Genomic DNA, 18,308 nt, shown 5'->3' with positions numbered 1-18,308 from the left:
AGAATCTGATTACATTTAGCCATCCCCGAGAGCGAGAGCATCAGGTACTGATGGATAATTAAGCGCCATCACTCCGGACAACCCCAAAATCCAATGCTCAGGGGCTTTGCACCCGTCTAGCCCACACTCTGCAGTGGGCATGGTGACCTTAGGCCTATGTGCTCACGGTTGCTCCAGGGCATACCATTCTATTGGTCAGTGCTTTTCTTTGGAGACTATACAAGCAATTAAATGGTTAAGATGAGATGCAAACTTAAATGGTTAAGACAAAGACAAAGTCATTCAGAGTGGCTTTGGTGTGAAACACTCTTCTTAAGAAACGAACAGAGTCAGAACTGTTCACAGTGGTGGTAAATAGAACCAGACGTCTGAACCTCTAAATGGTCCCTCAGTTAGAAGCTATGGGAAATAGTTATCAATACACTGGATACTGGCTTGATGGGATACTCCAATAGTTTTGAGAAGAGTTTTAGTCAAAAATGTCTTTAAAGTTGCATCATCATTAAACAGGTGGAGTGATACACACAGCGCGTTGTGCGTCAAAAAATAGTCCCCAAAGAAAATGTATTTTTCAGGATTTGCTGCTTCTTTTTTTTTGGCAGATTTTTACCATCATCAACATACCATATCATCTCAGAAGACATGTGTTGGTTCCCTGCTGTGGCTGGATAGTAAATAAAATGGCTATATTCGTGTTGTTGTCATGACAACCAATGCCTGGGTCCATTTGCCACCATTGTGAAGAAAGTTTCTCTACAATGAACCACATTTTACACCAAACCCACTTTGACTGCATTCATCTCAAAGACTGAGTCATGCAGGACAGAAGATATACAATACAGTGTGTGTGTGTGTGTGTGTATGTATGTGTGTAAAAGGACCAGGTGTTGTTATACTGTTCTGGAGGAAGTGCTTTAATCCTCTGTAATCAAACTCATTCCTCACTGTCTCTTTCCGGGACTTTCTGGAGCCCCTCGTTGGCCGCAGATCTCAGATCAGTGTGTGTTGTCTGTTTTTAACAGTGAAGGTTAAGATTTGGCTGATAGAGGTTGATCCTGGACCAGTTTTAAAGCAGTCTCCGGCATTGTCTGGCCTGATGGAATAGTCCAGATATTCCCAGGTCTGATTATAGTCTAAAGCACAATGGCCTGACGACACACACACACACCTGACTGTTTAATGACAAAGAGAAGAGGACACACGGTTATTATACACTCATATCACACAGTTTAACATACACGTATTTCTATCTGAAGTAAATGATACATTTGCTGTAGCAGTAACAGCACAAGCAAAACAGCCTGAAGGTTCCATAGATACGCTTATTGTATTGTAGTACATTTAAACAGATTGATTTCATTTTTATTTTTATTGAATTGACTTTTGTTTAATTTTACTACTTCAGAGTTTGAGCAAGAACTACCGAGGAACCAAGAATCAAAAGAAGAGCCTCCCTAAGAGCATGACCAAGAACCACTGAGAGGATCCTAGACCCAAAAGGAGAACCTTCCTAATAGCATGAAGAAGAACCACTGTGAGGATCCTAGACCCAAAGGGAGAACCTCCCTAAGACCATGAAGAAGAACCACTGTGAGGATCCTAGACCCAAAGGGAGAACCTCCCTAAGACCATGAAGAAGAACCACTGTGAGAATCCTAGACCCAAAAGGAGAACCCCCCTAAGAGCATGAAGAAGAAGAACCACTGTGAGAATCCTAGACCCAAAAGGAGAACCTCCCTAAGACCATGAAGAAGAACCACTGTGAGAATCCTAGACCCACAAGGAGAAACTTGAGAATGAACCACTCAGAGGAGCCACAACTTAAAACAAAGAATTCTTTAACATCATAAAGAAGAACCACTATGTGAAACCCTGGCTCAAAAGGAAAACCTTCCTAAGAGCATGGGAAATAGAGGAACACTGAGGGGAACAATGACTCATATAAGCAAAAGGAGAAAACTATATACTCAAAAAGAGAAACTCTCTAAGAGAGCATGCAGAAATAACACTATTAAGAACTGAGACTTCCAAAGAGCATGAGCAAGAACCACTGAGAGGAACCAATACGCCAAAGACTCCATTCATACCCATGTATGAAGTTTACTGGTAAAGTGTACATCTACAACGTCTGCTTTCACTTACCCGTACCCAAATATCCCAAATATCTATACACTAGAGTGACCAAAGCTTCACCAAAACAGAGGCATACACACTCCACGTAGGTGGCCTCTAATAGGGTCATTCAGCTGGAGAAACGCCTCTGTTTGTTTGAGGGGGCTCTGCTCTGAGAACAACTGTTGACATTTATCCACGTGTGTTAAGTGAGCGTCACTGGAGCTGTGCAACAGGAGGAAATCAGCCATTAAACACCCCCACCCCCTTACCTCAATGTAGTCAGTCACTGAAAACACGTCTTTGGAGTCTGAAGTTTGTGAAACATCTGTAATTATATACTGAAGCTACGAGGCTAAAGTGGCTCACAGCAGTGGAGGCCTACAGCCTATCAGCATGCCAGCTTACCGTGGTTTCTCCATGTTTATAGACGAGTCATACAGTGTCAGAAACCACATAAGCAAGTCTCCTAGAGATTACTGAACACCTCCACATGGTCTGAGAAGAAAGTGTGATGATGATATGCGGTTAGCACCATGCTAACTGGAGTGGTATAAGCTTTCCATTATGAGCGACACTAGCTTCCTAGCTGCAGGGCTAAGTTAAAGAAGCACCAAACATGCTGAGAAACGGGTATTAAGTAGGCCAGTTTGTGGTGCCACTGAAACAGGTGTTGTCGAATTGGTATCAAAAGTAAAAGTGATAAACCCTGACTAATAGCATCCTGCAAGTGTGACTAACGCAGTTCCTCAAGGGAGGTTTTTACCAAAACAAAGAAGACAAAACCAGGCACTTATGTGTGCCCCCTCACCTGCTCTTCTCATCTCACCTGCACACTCAAATACACAGCATTCCTCACCATCACTTCCACACACAGTGCATAACGACAACTCTTCTGGACATCAATTTTCACATGTCAGGACAGAAAGCTGTTTAGCCGCTGCTGAACAAAGCCGTAACAAATTCTCATGAATTTCACACAGAAAAGGATAAACATTGGCTGAGATACTTATCCACTCCTCATCCACTTTATTCACACATGAGAACTCATGGGCAGTGACAGATAAAGTGAAAAATAAATACAGGGGTACTGCTGTAGAATTACAACTGTGAGAAAAAATATATTAAAAAATGTTACTATATATATATATATATATATATATATAGTGTATTTGTTCAAAAAGTCTTACTGTGCCAGGGTCAAAAGGTCAAAAGGTCCTTTTGAGATAGATCTAGGTATAGAATAGCCATTAAGCCATTCTAAATATAATAATATTTATATAATAATAATATAAATGTATATATATATACACACATACATATATATCCATGGGTACTGCTGTAGAATGACTTAACATTATTTCCATCAAGATATGCAGAGTGATGGTACAGTGGTGTGCTTTGCTTAATCCGGACGGCCACATCTCACCAGATTATGATTCTCAAAATAACTGGCCATTACAAGCATGGATAACAAGAAAAATAATTGTTGTTTAACCTTACCCAGTGAATGCCTAGATCTGACCCATGTGAGATTAGGGTGGGCTGTAACAATGGGGCCCATTTGGGAAGCCCAACTGGGTGCCAGTAAAAACATATGTACAAACCCACTCAGAGGCCATGCCCACCTTGAACCCCCTAGCCCCCATTCCACCCATGTGAGCCCCACATGAGCAAGTTGGCTGGGTATGGTTATAAGCAAGCCATCATTTGTGCTCTACTGACACACAGTGTTTGTTCCCCGAGAACTGCTGCTTGTGAATATTGTATTTGTATATAAGTAGTATATAATAAAAATGTAGAATATTGTCCCTTTAATTTGCTGATTGGTGCTAATTTACTTGGACAGTGGTGTGTGTGCGTGTCCATGAGAATTATAATCATCAAACATGCCCTTAAGTAGCTCTAAATATACTGCAGGCCAAAGTCCATCATTGTGTAATTAGTTTGAGAATGAAGCACACACATACACATGCTTTCTGTTGAGTCAGCCACATCAGCTTCCCTCTATACTTACGTAACAGCATGAACAGAGAGCAGCATGAACGGAGCATTTATGTTGTAATAAAGCTGACAGCTGAACTCATTCTGCACGTTATCAGCAAGTTCAGGCCGAAGGTGTGCGATAGTTCACACTGAGAACAGGTGATGCATTAAGCTCACTCTTAGCTTATTATATGTGTAATAGGGAGCGTGTGGAGTTCTAGGGGACAGAGCTCTCTAACTCCACAGCTCAGGGAACCAGAGGATCTTAATCTGGTCTATCCGTTAATCAGGGAATAAGGGATGCAGTCTGAGTGTTTAGTATGGAATTGGACTCCCTCACTCCCTCAAGCAGCGTTTGGGTGTCCATTCCTGCTGTCACAGTGACTCAGCAGCCTGCCCTATCAGCCCAGGCGATCTGTGCCTGTGCAGGCAGAATGTTAAAAGCATGCCACCTGAATGTTAGCCAGATTGCACAAACTCAAACTGTTGCATTTTAGCATTTCCTCAGAATAGATACTATTAGAATTGTCGGCCATGACTTAACCCCTGCTTTGGAATAAATTTGGCACATCATATTGGCTTCACCCACCGTAAAGGAGCACTTTGTAGTTCTTGAATTCCAGACTGTAGTCCATCTGTTTCTCTGCAGACTTTGTTAGCATCCTTTCGCCCTGTTTTTCAATGGTCAGGACCCCACAGTACCACCACAGAGCAGCTATGTATTTGTATTTGGGTAGTGGTTCATTCCCAGCTCTACAGTGATACTGATATGGTGGTGGCGTGTTAGTAGTGTTGTGTGTTAGGCTGGTACGATTGAATCAGACACAGCAGTGCTGCTGGAGTGTTTAAACACCTCAGCATCACTGCTAGACTGAGAATAGCCTCATTGAGGCCTTATCCAGATATAACACCTGATCATCAACACTCATGAAGTGATGAGATGTCAATGGAGCCATGGTTCGATTAACAGTTATACATCCCAGACCACGAAGAACCCAGACCCCAAGAACTGTGGCTATTAACAGTCTGAGCTGCAGAAACAACAGGTAAAAACCACAGTAGATCATAATATCTGAGACCTGGAGAAGATGGCAAAGGAAGAGTGCTCTAAAATTCCAGCAGAGAGATGTAAGAAACTCATGCATCACAAATGGTGTGCTACCAAATACAGTGGGGAAAAAAAGTATAATAAGTTCTCCTACTTAAAAAGATGAGAGAGGCCGGTAATTGACATCATGGGTAGACCTCAACTATGAGAACAAAATGAGAAAACAAATTCAGAAAATCACATTGTCTGATTTTTAAAGAATTTATTTGCAAATAATGGTGGAAAATAAGTATTTGGTCAATGACAAAAGTTAATCTCAATACTTTGTTATATCCTTTGTTGGCAATAACAGAGGTCAAACGTTTTCTGTAAGTCTTCACAAGGTTGGCGCACACCGTTGCTGGTATGTTGGCCCATTCCTCCATTCAGATCTCCTCTAGAGCAGTGATGTTTTGGGGCTGTCGGCGGGCAACACAGACTTTCAACTCCCTCCAAAGGTTTTCAATGGGGTTGAGATCTGGAGACTGGCTAGGCCACTCCAAGACCTTGAAATGCTTCTTACAAAGCCACTTCTTTGTTGCCCTGGCAGTGTGCTTGGGATCATTGTCATGCTGAAAGACCCAGCCACGTTTCATCTTCAATGCCCTTGCTGATGGAAAGAGATTTGCACTCAAAATCTTACAATACATGGCCCCATTCATTCTTTCATGTACACGGACCAGTCGTCCTAGTCCCTTTGCAGAGAAACAGCCCCAAAGCATGATGTTGCCACCCCCATGCTTCACAGTTGTGTTTGTACCAAACAGTTTTACTTTGGTTTCATCTGACCATAAGACATTCTTCCAATACTCTTCCGGAACATCCAAATGCTCTCTAGCAAACTTCAGACGGGCTGAGATATGTACTGGCTTAAGCAGGGGAACAGGTCTGGCAATGCAAGATCTGAGTCCCTGGCGGCGTAGTGTGTTACTGATGGTAGCCTTTGTAATGTTGGTCCCAGCTTCTGCAGGTCATTTACTAGGTCCCCCCGTGTGGTTCTGGGATTTTTGCTCACTGTTCTTGTGTTCTGTTCTGTGCCATTAATACAGGTAATGAGTGGAGGACAGAGAAGCCCCTTAAAGAAGAAGTTACAGGTCTGTGACAGCCAGAAATCTTGCTTGTTTGTAGGTGACCAAATACTTATTTTCCACCATTATTTGCAAATAAATTCTTTAAAAATCAGACAATGTGATTTTCAGATTTTTTCCCCTCATTTTGTCTCTCATAGTTGAGATCTACCTATGATGTCAATTACAGGCCTCTCTCATTTTTTTAAGTGGGAGAACTTGCACAATTGGTGACTGACTAAATACTCCAATGTGAGCTATATGAATACACTCGTGAATACCAAAGCATTCGACCTTGCAACAATGTCCAAGGAGAAGTGGTGCATTTTCTGCCAGTTTTCTGCCTAGTGCCAATATTTTTGACCATGACTGTATGGGTAAATAGAGATATTTTCCCTTTAGTCAAACTGAGTTCATTCAGTTACTTTCTCCCGGGCTACACCCAGTGTCTGTTTGTTATCAGCTCTCCACATATATTGACTACAAACACCCGTAATGCTTCTGCCATTGGACCTTGAAGCTGTTTGAATTTCACAGTTTTTACCTCCACCCCCATTCCCCCCCCCCCTCCCACACACTCACACTGCTGAGCCACGACTAAATTATGCGCTTTTAAATTCTTATTCCGAATCATTTCACCTGAATAAATTTTGCTTTTGGAGAAAACGTCTGCCTAAATATGACATGTCACACACACAATCAGCTGGACAGTTCACGTCCTGTTTCTCACTGTCTCGCTCTCTCTCAGACACACACTTACTTATCTGCACCTTGTGTAGTCTCTAAACCCCGGGACCTCCTGCAAAAGCATAGGGGGATCTGTCTCAGTGGAAGTGATGTGTCACTCTAAGATTAATAAGTGATCATAAGATTTTAGCCACATGACTTTACACTAGATGGTCAAATGCAGCTGGAACTCGGTTAGGTAGGCCGTAATGTAATTGCTGAGTGGGATGGAATATGTAAATTTGGTTGTCAAATGCACCGTGGACAGACAGATGTGTTTACCCTGATGTAACATGTGGCTCTAATGCGTCTCAGACTGAAGTGGGGTGACGTCCTGAAGTGGTTTGAGGGATCGGATTTGTTGATCTGTTTTGAATGTGTGGTTTACACATAAAAATGCAAACGTGAACGCACCCAAGACACATTTAAACACTTCAGAGGGTGGTCTGAGGGCATTTTTACACCTGCACTTTTTTACTCTGATTAAACCAGACTCCCGTCCCAGACAGGTCTGACCAACTAACAGAGAGCTCCCATGGTTCTCCCATGGTTTGTTGTGATGCATTTCAGTGTGCTTTTTTTTTTTTTACTGTGTGAAAATAACCCAAACCAAGGTGAAAAAAAGCTAGTTGACCCTAAAACACCACGTGCAAATTTATTAATTTATTTATTTATATATATAGCAATTTATTTTATATTCCGTCCCACAGAGCAGTCAGATTTCTATCTGACTAACCAGAGACGTATTTGAGTACCGAGTGTAAATGCATGGCCAAAATCTTGCCAGGATACAATCCCGATACTAGTCACATGAAGTGACCAGGTGTAAACTTGGCCTTATCCAGATATAATCCTGATACTCATAAAGTGACACGATGTAAACGGGGCCATGGTTTGATTTTATGGCGTTCTCGTTAGCCCAAGAAATAGAACAGTCCATTAAGCTGCAGAAACAACAGGTAAAAACCACCGTAGATCATAACATCGGATGATCTCATGATCTGACTGAGAACTTCCTTTATTATTATTCTTCATTACTCAGAACTTTACACACTGTCTCTTCATCCCTCAGCCTTAACCCCGCCTCTCTGTCCCTCAGTCGTTCTCAGTAATGTTCTACCACACATGGCTATTACCCAACCACGGCCAGACTAGCCTCCAACACTGAGCTGACCCTGACCTGCTGTGCTACTCATACACACACACTACTACACACACAGCCCTGTCATGCAACAACTCCAGTTCCTCCTTTGATGCTTATTGGGGGATTTTTAAAAAAGGGAAAACCTTTAAAACACTGACATGTGACAGGTGTGAAATATGAAAATTTCAATGCTGGATTAAGACATTTGTCATTCTAGTGAGAATGAGTGAGACTATTACAGTGAGACACTGTGACAGACTGTCTGTATTGCCCAACACGGATTTATCTTATTCATATGCAGTAATATTGGTCAAAGTTTGGTCAGCTATTTACTGAATTAACATATAATAAAAATGAAAACATAAAATAGGGTGGGTACAAAGATTATATTTAATAATATATAATATGATGTGGATTTCAGGAGGCTAAATAAATAGAAATTGTGTCAATGCACAGAATACGGCATATTTATTATATTTTTTTCTATAATGATAAAGTCATACTGTAGATGTATACATATATATATATACTTATACATATTTATGTAGATACATATAAAGTATAGTCATTGTGTTGTATGTGTAGGTGTAAAGCTGCAGCTCCTCTCCTGTTATTAATATTCAAAACATACTTTTACACAGAAGGTTTTGTTTCTGTTTAAAAATGCATTTTCTGAATAATGACCACAGCCGCAGCTCTATCAGTGTTAGCAAATGGCTGTCTAGTGACCGCACCCGTGGCTAATATAAGCCCTGTACTTGTCATCAGGATTGGCTGGCCTTTATCACAGCGTTAAATCTGCCCATCATAATCGCGTGTCATAGGCTGCGAAGCGGCGGTGTAATCCAGCAGAGGCTTCCTCCGGGGCAGGCTGGGGGGTGGGGTGGGGTGGGGTGGGGCTGTGTGTGGGGGGGGGGGGGGGGGGGGCGGTGACCGGCGCTATTTAAAGGAGAAGGCCTGAAAACATGGCACGCGCTTTGGCCAGACAGGAATCCGCGGACTGGGAGATGGACAGGTCAGGAGAACAGGGCAAAACTTTCGTCCACACGAAGAAAAGAGGGTATGACATCACCCGCAACCCTCACCTGAACAAGGTAACCCCCCACCTCGGAGATCAGCTTCGCTGTTTTGGAGTTTGGTGGCTGAAACAGACAGGCATGCTTTACAGAGGTGTCAGCTTCACGAGCTATAATTAGGTTTAAAGAGGCGGCGTGTGTGCGCGTGCTGGCTAAAGACAACAATCCCACCCACACACCCACCACCCAGCACACAAACACACACACACACACAAACTCTCGTTTGTATTCCTGCGTTTGTGGGCTGTTTTTTTGCCTTCTGTGGCACTAGAGCTAAACTCCAGTAAACGGTGTAAGCTGCACACATGCTGCTGAAAGGTCAGATCGAAGGCCAGTCTGCAGCCAAAACAACTGATAACTCAGGTCAGGGTTATTTACATGATAGACACCATGTCAGATTGACTCAGATTCCCAGATTTTTCCTGCTTCCAACACATCCGGTTCAAGAAGTAACTGTTCACTTGCTGCCTAATATTTCCCACACCTTGACAGATGACTGAGAAATAAGGTTATCTTTATTAGATAGATAGAAAAACGTTGGTTATAGATGCATAGATAGATGAACAGATAGATAGACAGACAGATAGACAGACAGACAGACAGACAGACAGATAGACAGACAGACAGATAGACAGACAGATAGACAGACAGATAGATAGAGAGATAGACAGATAGACAGACAGATAGATAGAGAGATAGACAGATAGATAGATAGACAGATAAACAGACAGACAGACAGATAGATAGACAGATAGATAGAGAGATAGACAGATAGATAGACATATAGATATATAAATAGATACATAGACAGATAGATAGATATACAAAAAGTTGATTATATATATATATATAGATGAACAGACCGATGGAAAGATAGACAGATAGATAGATACATAGACAAATAGATAGATAGATAGATAGATAGACAGGTAGATACATGATAGTTTGGTAGAAAGGTAGGCAGATAGATAGACACATCCAGTTCAGGAAGTAACTGTTATTAGGCAATCGCTGACTAATATATTCCATACCTTGACAGATAATTAATAATAATGACCTTTCCATTGGGGTTATCCACTCTATGCAATATATATATATATATATATAGTACAGTACTGTCGGTACTCATGGCACGCACTTCCTTTCTCTGTCTGTTTGTAGGTGTCTATTGGCTATTGGGCAGTCTATGTGCAACTTAGGGAGTTGTGATCTCTGGAATAAGCAGCCTGGACATAGTTAAAAAGCAGTCATAGTTAAAAAGCATCTCTTGTGGTAGAGGTCCTGTACGAGTGGCAGAGGAGCTCCAGTCATTAACTAGGCATACAGCATTTGAAACTGATTGCAGTTTACTATGGTGATGAATGGAATCAGACATCTGAACCTCTTCAAAAAATACCTCCAAGTGGCTATTACACCAAGTGGTTATTAATACACTGCCTGCTGGTTATTACTAATGATGTCTGAGACACTGTTTTACCATCCTGGTGGCTTGATTTTATTCCCTCTTCACCTCAGTTCATGCACAGTATGACGTGACTGCAATTTAGATTTTATGGCCTTCATTTACAGTAATTTATGATGCACACTCACACTTTTGAATGTTATCTGCCAAGCGTATTGCCGTGATTAAGTGTCGAAACGATATCATATCATAGTTCAAAATTCGTCTGAAGAGCATATGGCTTAACACAGTTGTGTGTGCTTATATGTAAGGCTAGGCTCTGCAGCTCACAGGCCAGGCTAAGATAACTTCCCCAATGCTACATTTAAACATGGATAAAGTCCAACTGTTCCAGTAAAGCATCCCATGCCCTCATGTTGCCCTCACGTGCCAGTTGCTTAATCCTGCACATTTGGGCAGCAGATTCTGAGTGCATTAGTTTGCATAATTTCCATATCCTCTCGACATAAGTGAGCACTTAGCTCTGCCCTACTAATAATATTTCCTAATAAGGCAGAGATAATCATATTAAAATGATTAGTCCTTTAGTCTCTGTTGCCAGTTCAGGTGTTAGTGTTGTGTGATCAGTTTCCGTTGGAATCTGTGGCTGTTCTTTGTGTGCTGCCCAGCTAAAAGGGGGTTGACCAGCTAAAGGGGTTGTGTTTGTGAGGTATCAACACCTCCAATTCTGAGGTTTCTATTTGAGAATGGATCTATACATATAAATATTAAACCAATAATTTTCATATTTGTAAGCAGATACAGTTCTGTGCAGAAGGCCTAGTCACAAAATTTGTTTAGAATCATATCTCATAGCCACTATTTAACTGTAGCAGTGCAACCATGATTAGGTCTTTAGTTCAGCCCACAGATTTTAAAACCCAGTCAATAATGAAGCTAAATGAAACCTGAACATTTATTTGTGGCAATTCTACATTACCATTTAAATTTTACATTTACAGCATTTACAGTAGCAGTAATTTTTGTGAGTGACTCTGTTGTTCGGACACCCAGGGAAAGTTCGTTCCACCACTTCGTTGCCAGGACAGAAAAAAAGCCTGGAAGCTTGTCTTCCGGAGATTTTAAGGGATGGCGGGTCGAGCCGAGCCAAACTTGAAGCTCGAAGGACTCTTGACACTGATTGGCTTTTGACCATTGCCATATATATATATAATATTTCATTAAAACATTTCCATATTATAACAGTGACCCTTTCATGAAAGAGTCCTGGCACTTGGCACCTGGCAGTAAATGAAATGGCTGATTGGAACTAATTTATAAAGAATTGTTGTTTTACTCAAAAAACTGTTCGTAATGAAATGCTAGGTAGCTTACAATATTTCAGTCTAATTATTCTTTTCCCAGAAGATTTCCCAGAACAATGTTAGCCATTGGAACAATGTTAGCCAGCTAACTGCTGATGTCTGAATTGTGCCTCACTCCTCAGTCCACAGTTCCTCAGTACCTCACATTTGATAGTAGCTTATATAAGCTACATAGCATTTTGTGAAAAGCAGCACCTTGCTGAGTGAGAAAGTTTTTTCAATCAATCCTTTTAATTCACTTGTAGCATTCATGTAAGCCACATAGCCAACCACGTTATTGATTTCAGCTAATAGGACAGTATTAATTATGTATTGTTTTAGGGGATCACTGATATTCTACCATGTTTTGGAATCCCAAAAATATCTTTTCTGTAGTGGTCCTGGGTTGGTCCCTTTCCATTAATGAATGGGGTAGAGAGGGGCCTATCAGTGGAGCAATAACCGATGAGATACTGCCTGTAACTGTACATCTGCAAAGTGCACCTATATGATTGACGTGTCTGATAAAATGGCCAATGTTACAAATTCCTCTTTGTCCACTGATAAAGGTTGATACACGGGTCTGATCTAGCATCGTCTCTGCTGGCAGAGTGCCAACAGACCAAAACCGACTGCTGACAACTTCGAGCACTGCCTGTCATTAAGGTTAATGACTCTGCTCTACTGCAGGTGTGTGTGTGTGTGTGTGTGTGTGTGTGTGTGTGTGTGTGTCTGCTTTTAGTAGAGGGTCATTTGGAGAATGAGTTCACATTTTTTATCCAGGTGTGCCGTAGCAGGACGTGATGAATGACGGCTTTATACAGTATATGAATGCATAGTGTCTATTCAGCCGTAGAGATAACCTCTGGTATGTGTGTGTAAGAGTTTATGCTTGCTTTGCTTCACTTAGGAAAAATGTGAAAGTCTTCAGCCCCTGGGATATGATCATATTACTACTGTTCAGATGTTTGCAGTCAATTTTTTTGTTTATAACAAACCCCCCCCCCAAAAAAAAACATCTGGTTTAAGATGCATGATTATATATTATATATTATGCTCATCTTATTCACCTTCAAAGCTGTCAGATTATTAGCAAATACAAAAGAGAGAAAAGAAATTGAGACAAAAAATATGAACAGAGGTTGATTATAAACTGACTGAGAAACTGTAGAATATTCAGAATGAAGTTCTAGTAACCTCTCATATTCAGTATGGAGCTTTAGTAACCTTAATATCCAGAATGAGGCTCAGTAATATGTACAAAATGCTTATTTAGGGTAAAATCTCAACACATTTACTGTGCATGTCAGTGATAACGACAGTGTAGATTTAGATATTATGATGCACCATAATCTTTTTTAATTTCATATGATTAATGTAACAAGTGATTCCTGGCTTTTGGACAGTACTGTGGGTCTGATCAAAACAAAACAAACAAGCTGTTTTGACAGTGACCCACCTTACACAGAAGGTCACGCTAGAGGCGGCTCTCTTTCAGCCCAAGGCCATGGTCAGGTAAATGCTGATCTGAATGGGCTGCTGTGTGGCGGGGAACTCTAAAGGGAGGCTCTCAGACGCCCTCTGATTAGTGTTGGTTAAATATTTAGGATAGGACTATGTCTAAGTGGAAAAGCCCACTTGGCGCTGCACGGCAAAATAAACTCCAGAGTCCAGGCTTGATTTGTGCTGATTGCCGTCTGGAGGGATGAAAGAGCTAACGTATGTCTTCCACCATTCCAACTGTGCATTCCTGAGGCCCATGAACTTCATGCAGGATTATGAACACTTACACCTAATCAGGTCTCTTTTTGCATTTTGGAACACACTTTGGCAGCTCGGAAGATGATCCTCTGAGTGTTCTGAGATTCAGGACTTTGTATTTCTGTGAGATAATTTCAAGCCCCAGTAGGGTTTCAGATTAGTCCAACAGGGCATCAAAAGTGCTTAATGAGCTGGCGAGGTAGTGTTCATTTATTAACACTGTGATTGTCTGCAGGATTATTGAAATAAACAGTATTACTGAGCAAATTCAGTGTGCATAATAAAAGCAGAAAGCAGTCTTCTTTACAGCTGTTCTTATAGACCCTAACCTTAGTCAAGGCCAGTCCTATGAACACCAGCAGTACCCTAAATCTGTCTCAATGTGAGAATATGAAAAGCCTTGTTTTGTCCCACATGCATCTTTACCAATAAGGCTATTTGCTCTTTTTACTAAAGTATAGGACTTCCTATAACGCTATAAGCAAAACAGTTCCATTATAGTAGTCAACTCTAGGGTAAGGCCTAGCAAAACAAGGCTTTTCAAGGCTGGATGCCAAATAAACCACCATGAAGAAGGCTGGTGTCTTTTGGGAAGGCTGGTGTCCATAGAAATGGCTGTGAAGAAGGCTGGTGTCCACAAGAATAGCCTGGAAGATCACTGGTGTCAACAGGAGCGGCCTGAAGCAATGCTGGTGTCCACTGGAGCAGCCTGGAAGAAGGTTTGTGTCCACTGGAGCAGCCTGGAAGAAGGCTGGTGTCCACTGGAGCGGCCTGGAAGAAGGCTGGTGTCCACTGGAGCGGCCTGGAGGAAGGCTGGCGTCCACTGGAGCAGCCTGGAAGAAGGCTGGCGTCCACTGGAGCAGCCTGGAAGAAGGCTGGTGTCCACTGGAGCAGCCTGGAAGAAGGCTGGTGTCCACTGGAGCGGCCTGGAGGAAGGCTGGCGTCCACAGGAGCGGCCTGGAGGAAGGCTGAGGTCCACAGGAGAGGCCTGAAGGAAGGCTGGCGTCCACAGGAGAGGCCTGGAGGAAGGCTAGTGTAAATAACAATCATTTCTAATGATAACTATATTCTGAACAGATGTCGCTCTGTTTTATGTGAACTAGAATCTAATTCTTGGAATAAAATAAATGGATTTAAATGATCACAATATTTGATATAAATTATCATTCAAATGCTGTCTTTGCTACAAAAACGCTCCAGCTCCAGCTCTTTGCTACAGCTCCTCAAGATGCTAGTAGCAAGGCTTGTGCCTCCCTCATGGTTTTATGGTGTGGCTTTCTGTTCCCCTGTGTCTCTGAGACTAATGAGCCAAGTGTGGCCTTATTGCCTTGTTTTTCAGACAGTCTGAGGGTCTGGATTAATTAAAAAGAAAGTGACTGCATTTGGAGCTGCTTCTCTGCTAAGAAAATTAGCCAGCTTTATGGGGATTAATAGAGTCTGCAGACACTGGCTAATCTTTAAATCAGGAAATAGTGTGAATGTTGTTTACACACTTCATCTTGGCACAGTAAAAAATTGGGCAATTCACGAGACACTGCTAATGTAAAATTTACAAGCATTAACATTTGGGCCTTATTCATCCCTACAGACACATTAGTGCTCAGATTAAAAGTAATGTTATGTCACAGATTTTAAAATGTTCTATAAAATGGCAATAATTAGTAAAATAAGAACTTCTGTTAATGTAACTGATGTGTGATCTGCATTCCAAATTGGTCCATTTATCTTCATGCGGTGCAAAGGGCAACTGTCATTTTTCAACTAAATATATATAAAAAAAAAAAAAATAAACAAACCAAATATGTTGACTTGTGAGGGTTTTCTCATGACAACAAGAATTAGCTTTTTTACCTAACTTGCTGAAACACCTACTGTGCAGGCTCCACTTGAGCCAGAATGAGGAAATTAAGCAGGAAGGAAGGTGGAGCTCTCCAAGGGTGTATAGTTGGCCCACTGTGGTTTTCCAGCATCACCGCCTTTCTGTCAAGTTCTACCAGGGAACGAGTGTTCTCCAGTCTTCAGCTTTCAGCCCACGGCGGGGGAGAGGACTGCACAACGTAGTAATTGATGCTCTGGGACCAATGTGGCGAGAGCTACGAGATCTAACGTCCACAAGCTGGAGTTGACTCTACCCTACTCCTTCCCACCTGAAAGCCCACACCCTTTCTATCTGCGGTTCAGGCAGGATGTTCTAACTGTGCATGCAGTGTGCTCTGCACGTCCCTGATAGGGGAACGGAGGAGAGAAAGAAGTCTCTGTGGAAAAGGAGAGAGGAAGAGGGAGCTGCCCCCCCAGCCTTCCACAGGCCTCCTCTGTGCTCCTGTATTATCTGACTTAATGACCTGCCTGTGCGAATTAAAGCCAAGCGCTTAAAAAAACGAAAACGCCACCACACAAAACACTTTCAGCGGCCTAGCCGAGATCCGGTTTCACTCACACAGGCGTGTAACATATCGTGTTTTTGCAGAGTGGTGGCAGCTAACAGATGCTCTTTCAGCTTGTGGTGAAAACAGGAGCTAAGAGCCATGCTCAATTGCAAATGTGGCACCTCAGTGTTCAGAGCTGCTGACCACAGTGCTCCCTTGTGGGAGGTACCTGAGGGGTATTTTACAAAGCAGTTTCTCAGTCTAAAGCCTGAAGTCAGGATTGTTCAACACCAACAGGTGCATGGTCTATTCCTTTTTGGACAAATCTGAACGTTTCCCATCAAGAAGAGCCTGATGAGCCCTGTTTCCTGACCATGTGCTTGTCTATCTAGGTTATAGTTTAGTAGGTGAGTTCATAGGTGAAGTCATCCAATGGTGAAACCATGCCGAAGGTCAGCACCTGCATTGGAAAAACCCATGTACCGGTCAGATGATCACAGGTTGGTTGCCAATCAGGCATCTCCTGCATGCATCTGTTCAAGTGCTGGCATCCCCTGGTCAGTTTGTTCCTAATGGTCTGAGGTGTGTTGCAAGAGACTATGGGAATATGACCTCACGCTGACGTTGTTGGTAAGACTTGGCTGCAGCTCAGTACCTGCTCAGTTCGTGCTCACATGTGCTGGTCAGCTGATTCTGTTGGTAGAACAGACAAATCCAAACCTTGTTAGCTTGTGAGCTCATTCTGTAGCTGCTGTAGCTGTGATGACACTCGGCCGCAAGTCAGCACCTGAGGATAAATAATCAGAGGAGCTGAGAGCTAACCTCTTCTATGGGAATTTGCAATGCTCAACGTGGAAAAGGCTGTGTGCTTCTTCTGTGAAGTGTACACTTTAAGTGATGGTACAGCACTGACCACATGTAACTACTGCTGACCCAGTGCGTACTTGGATATCTGCTTAGAGGTGGAATAGACTCTGCTCTGTTATGTATGTATGTGTGTGTGTGTGTGTTTGTGTGTGTGTGTGTGTGTGTGTCTCACATGCTGCTGACTCTCGTGTCTCTCTAGGTGGGCCACACAAGTATGTGTGATAGGCCAGGTGTGCCCCCAGGTGTGACCACCCACAGCAGCCAAGACTTTACACTTAGTGATGTGGTCAGACTTGAGACAGGAAACACACACACACACATACACACACACACACACACACACACACAAACACAATATTGCACATATTCATACTGGAAAAAATACTCAGTAGGTTCATACTGGAAAAACAACACACACTGTAGATTCATACTGGAAAAACAACATGCACTGTTCAGATTCATACTGCAAAAAAAAACAACACGCAGTGTGGATTCATACTGGAAAAAATACTCTGTAGTTTCATACAGGAAAAACAATGAGCACTGTAGATTCATACTGGAAAAACAACACGCACTGTAGATTCATACTGGAAAAACGACACACACTGTAGATTCATACTGGAAAAACAACATGCTCTGTTCAGATTCATACTGCAGAAAAAAACGACACGCACTGTAGATTCATACTGGAAAAAATACTCTGTAGGTTCATACTGGAAAAACATTGATCACTGTAGATTCATACTGGAAAAACAACACACACTGTTCAGATTTATACTGCAGAAAAAACGACATGCACTATAGATTCATACGGGAAAAACAACACGCACTGTAGATTCATACTGGAAAAACAACATGCTCTGTTCAGATTCATACTGCAGAAAAAAACGACACGCACTGTAGATTCATACTGGAAAAAATACTCTGTAGGTTCATACTGGAAAAACAATGAGCACTGTAGATTCATACTGGAAAAACAACACGCACTGTTCAGATTTATACTGCAGAAAAAACGACATGCACTATAGATTCATACGGGAAAAACAACACGCATTTTTCAGATTCATACTGCAGAAAAAATGACATGCACTGTAGATTCATACTGGTAAAAAATACTCAGTAGGTTCATACTGGAAAAACAACACACACTGTAGATTCATACTGGTAAAAAAAATACTCAGTAGGTTCATATTGGAAAAACAACACACACTGTAGATTCATACTGGTAAAAAAATACTCAGTAGGTTCATACTGGAAAAACAATGAGCACTGTAGATTCATACAGGAAAAACAACACGCACAGTTCAGATTTATACTGCAGAAAAGATGACATGCACTGTAGATTCATACTGCAGAAAAAAATGACACACA

The 18,308-nt window shown here is 41.9% G+C and overlaps 1 protein-coding gene across 1 annotated transcript in view; it reads left to right on the top strand.

The window, feature by feature from the left end:
- The first annotated feature begins 9,114 nt into the window (after positions 1-9,114).
- me1 (malic enzyme 1, NADP(+)-dependent, cytosolic) overlaps positions 9,115-18,308 on the top strand; it is an 86,783-nt gene continuing 77,589 nt past the window's right edge. The window contains exon 1 of the mRNA XM_072668930.1: positions 9,115-9,216. Coding sequence (XP_072525031.1) covers positions 9,130-9,216 — 87 coding nt within the window. The 5' untranslated portion in view covers positions 9,115-9,129. The remainder of the gene's footprint in view (positions 9,217-18,308) is intronic.

The sequence above is a fragment of the Salminus brasiliensis genome, chromosome 23 (genome assembly GCF_030463535.1).
Source record: "Salminus brasiliensis chromosome 23, fSalBra1.hap2, whole genome shotgun sequence".
Taxonomy (NCBI): domain Eukaryota; kingdom Metazoa; phylum Chordata; class Actinopteri; order Characiformes; family Bryconidae; genus Salminus; species Salminus brasiliensis.
Note: the sequence above shows the minus strand (reverse complement) of the source record. Positions and strands in the feature narration are given on the sequence as shown.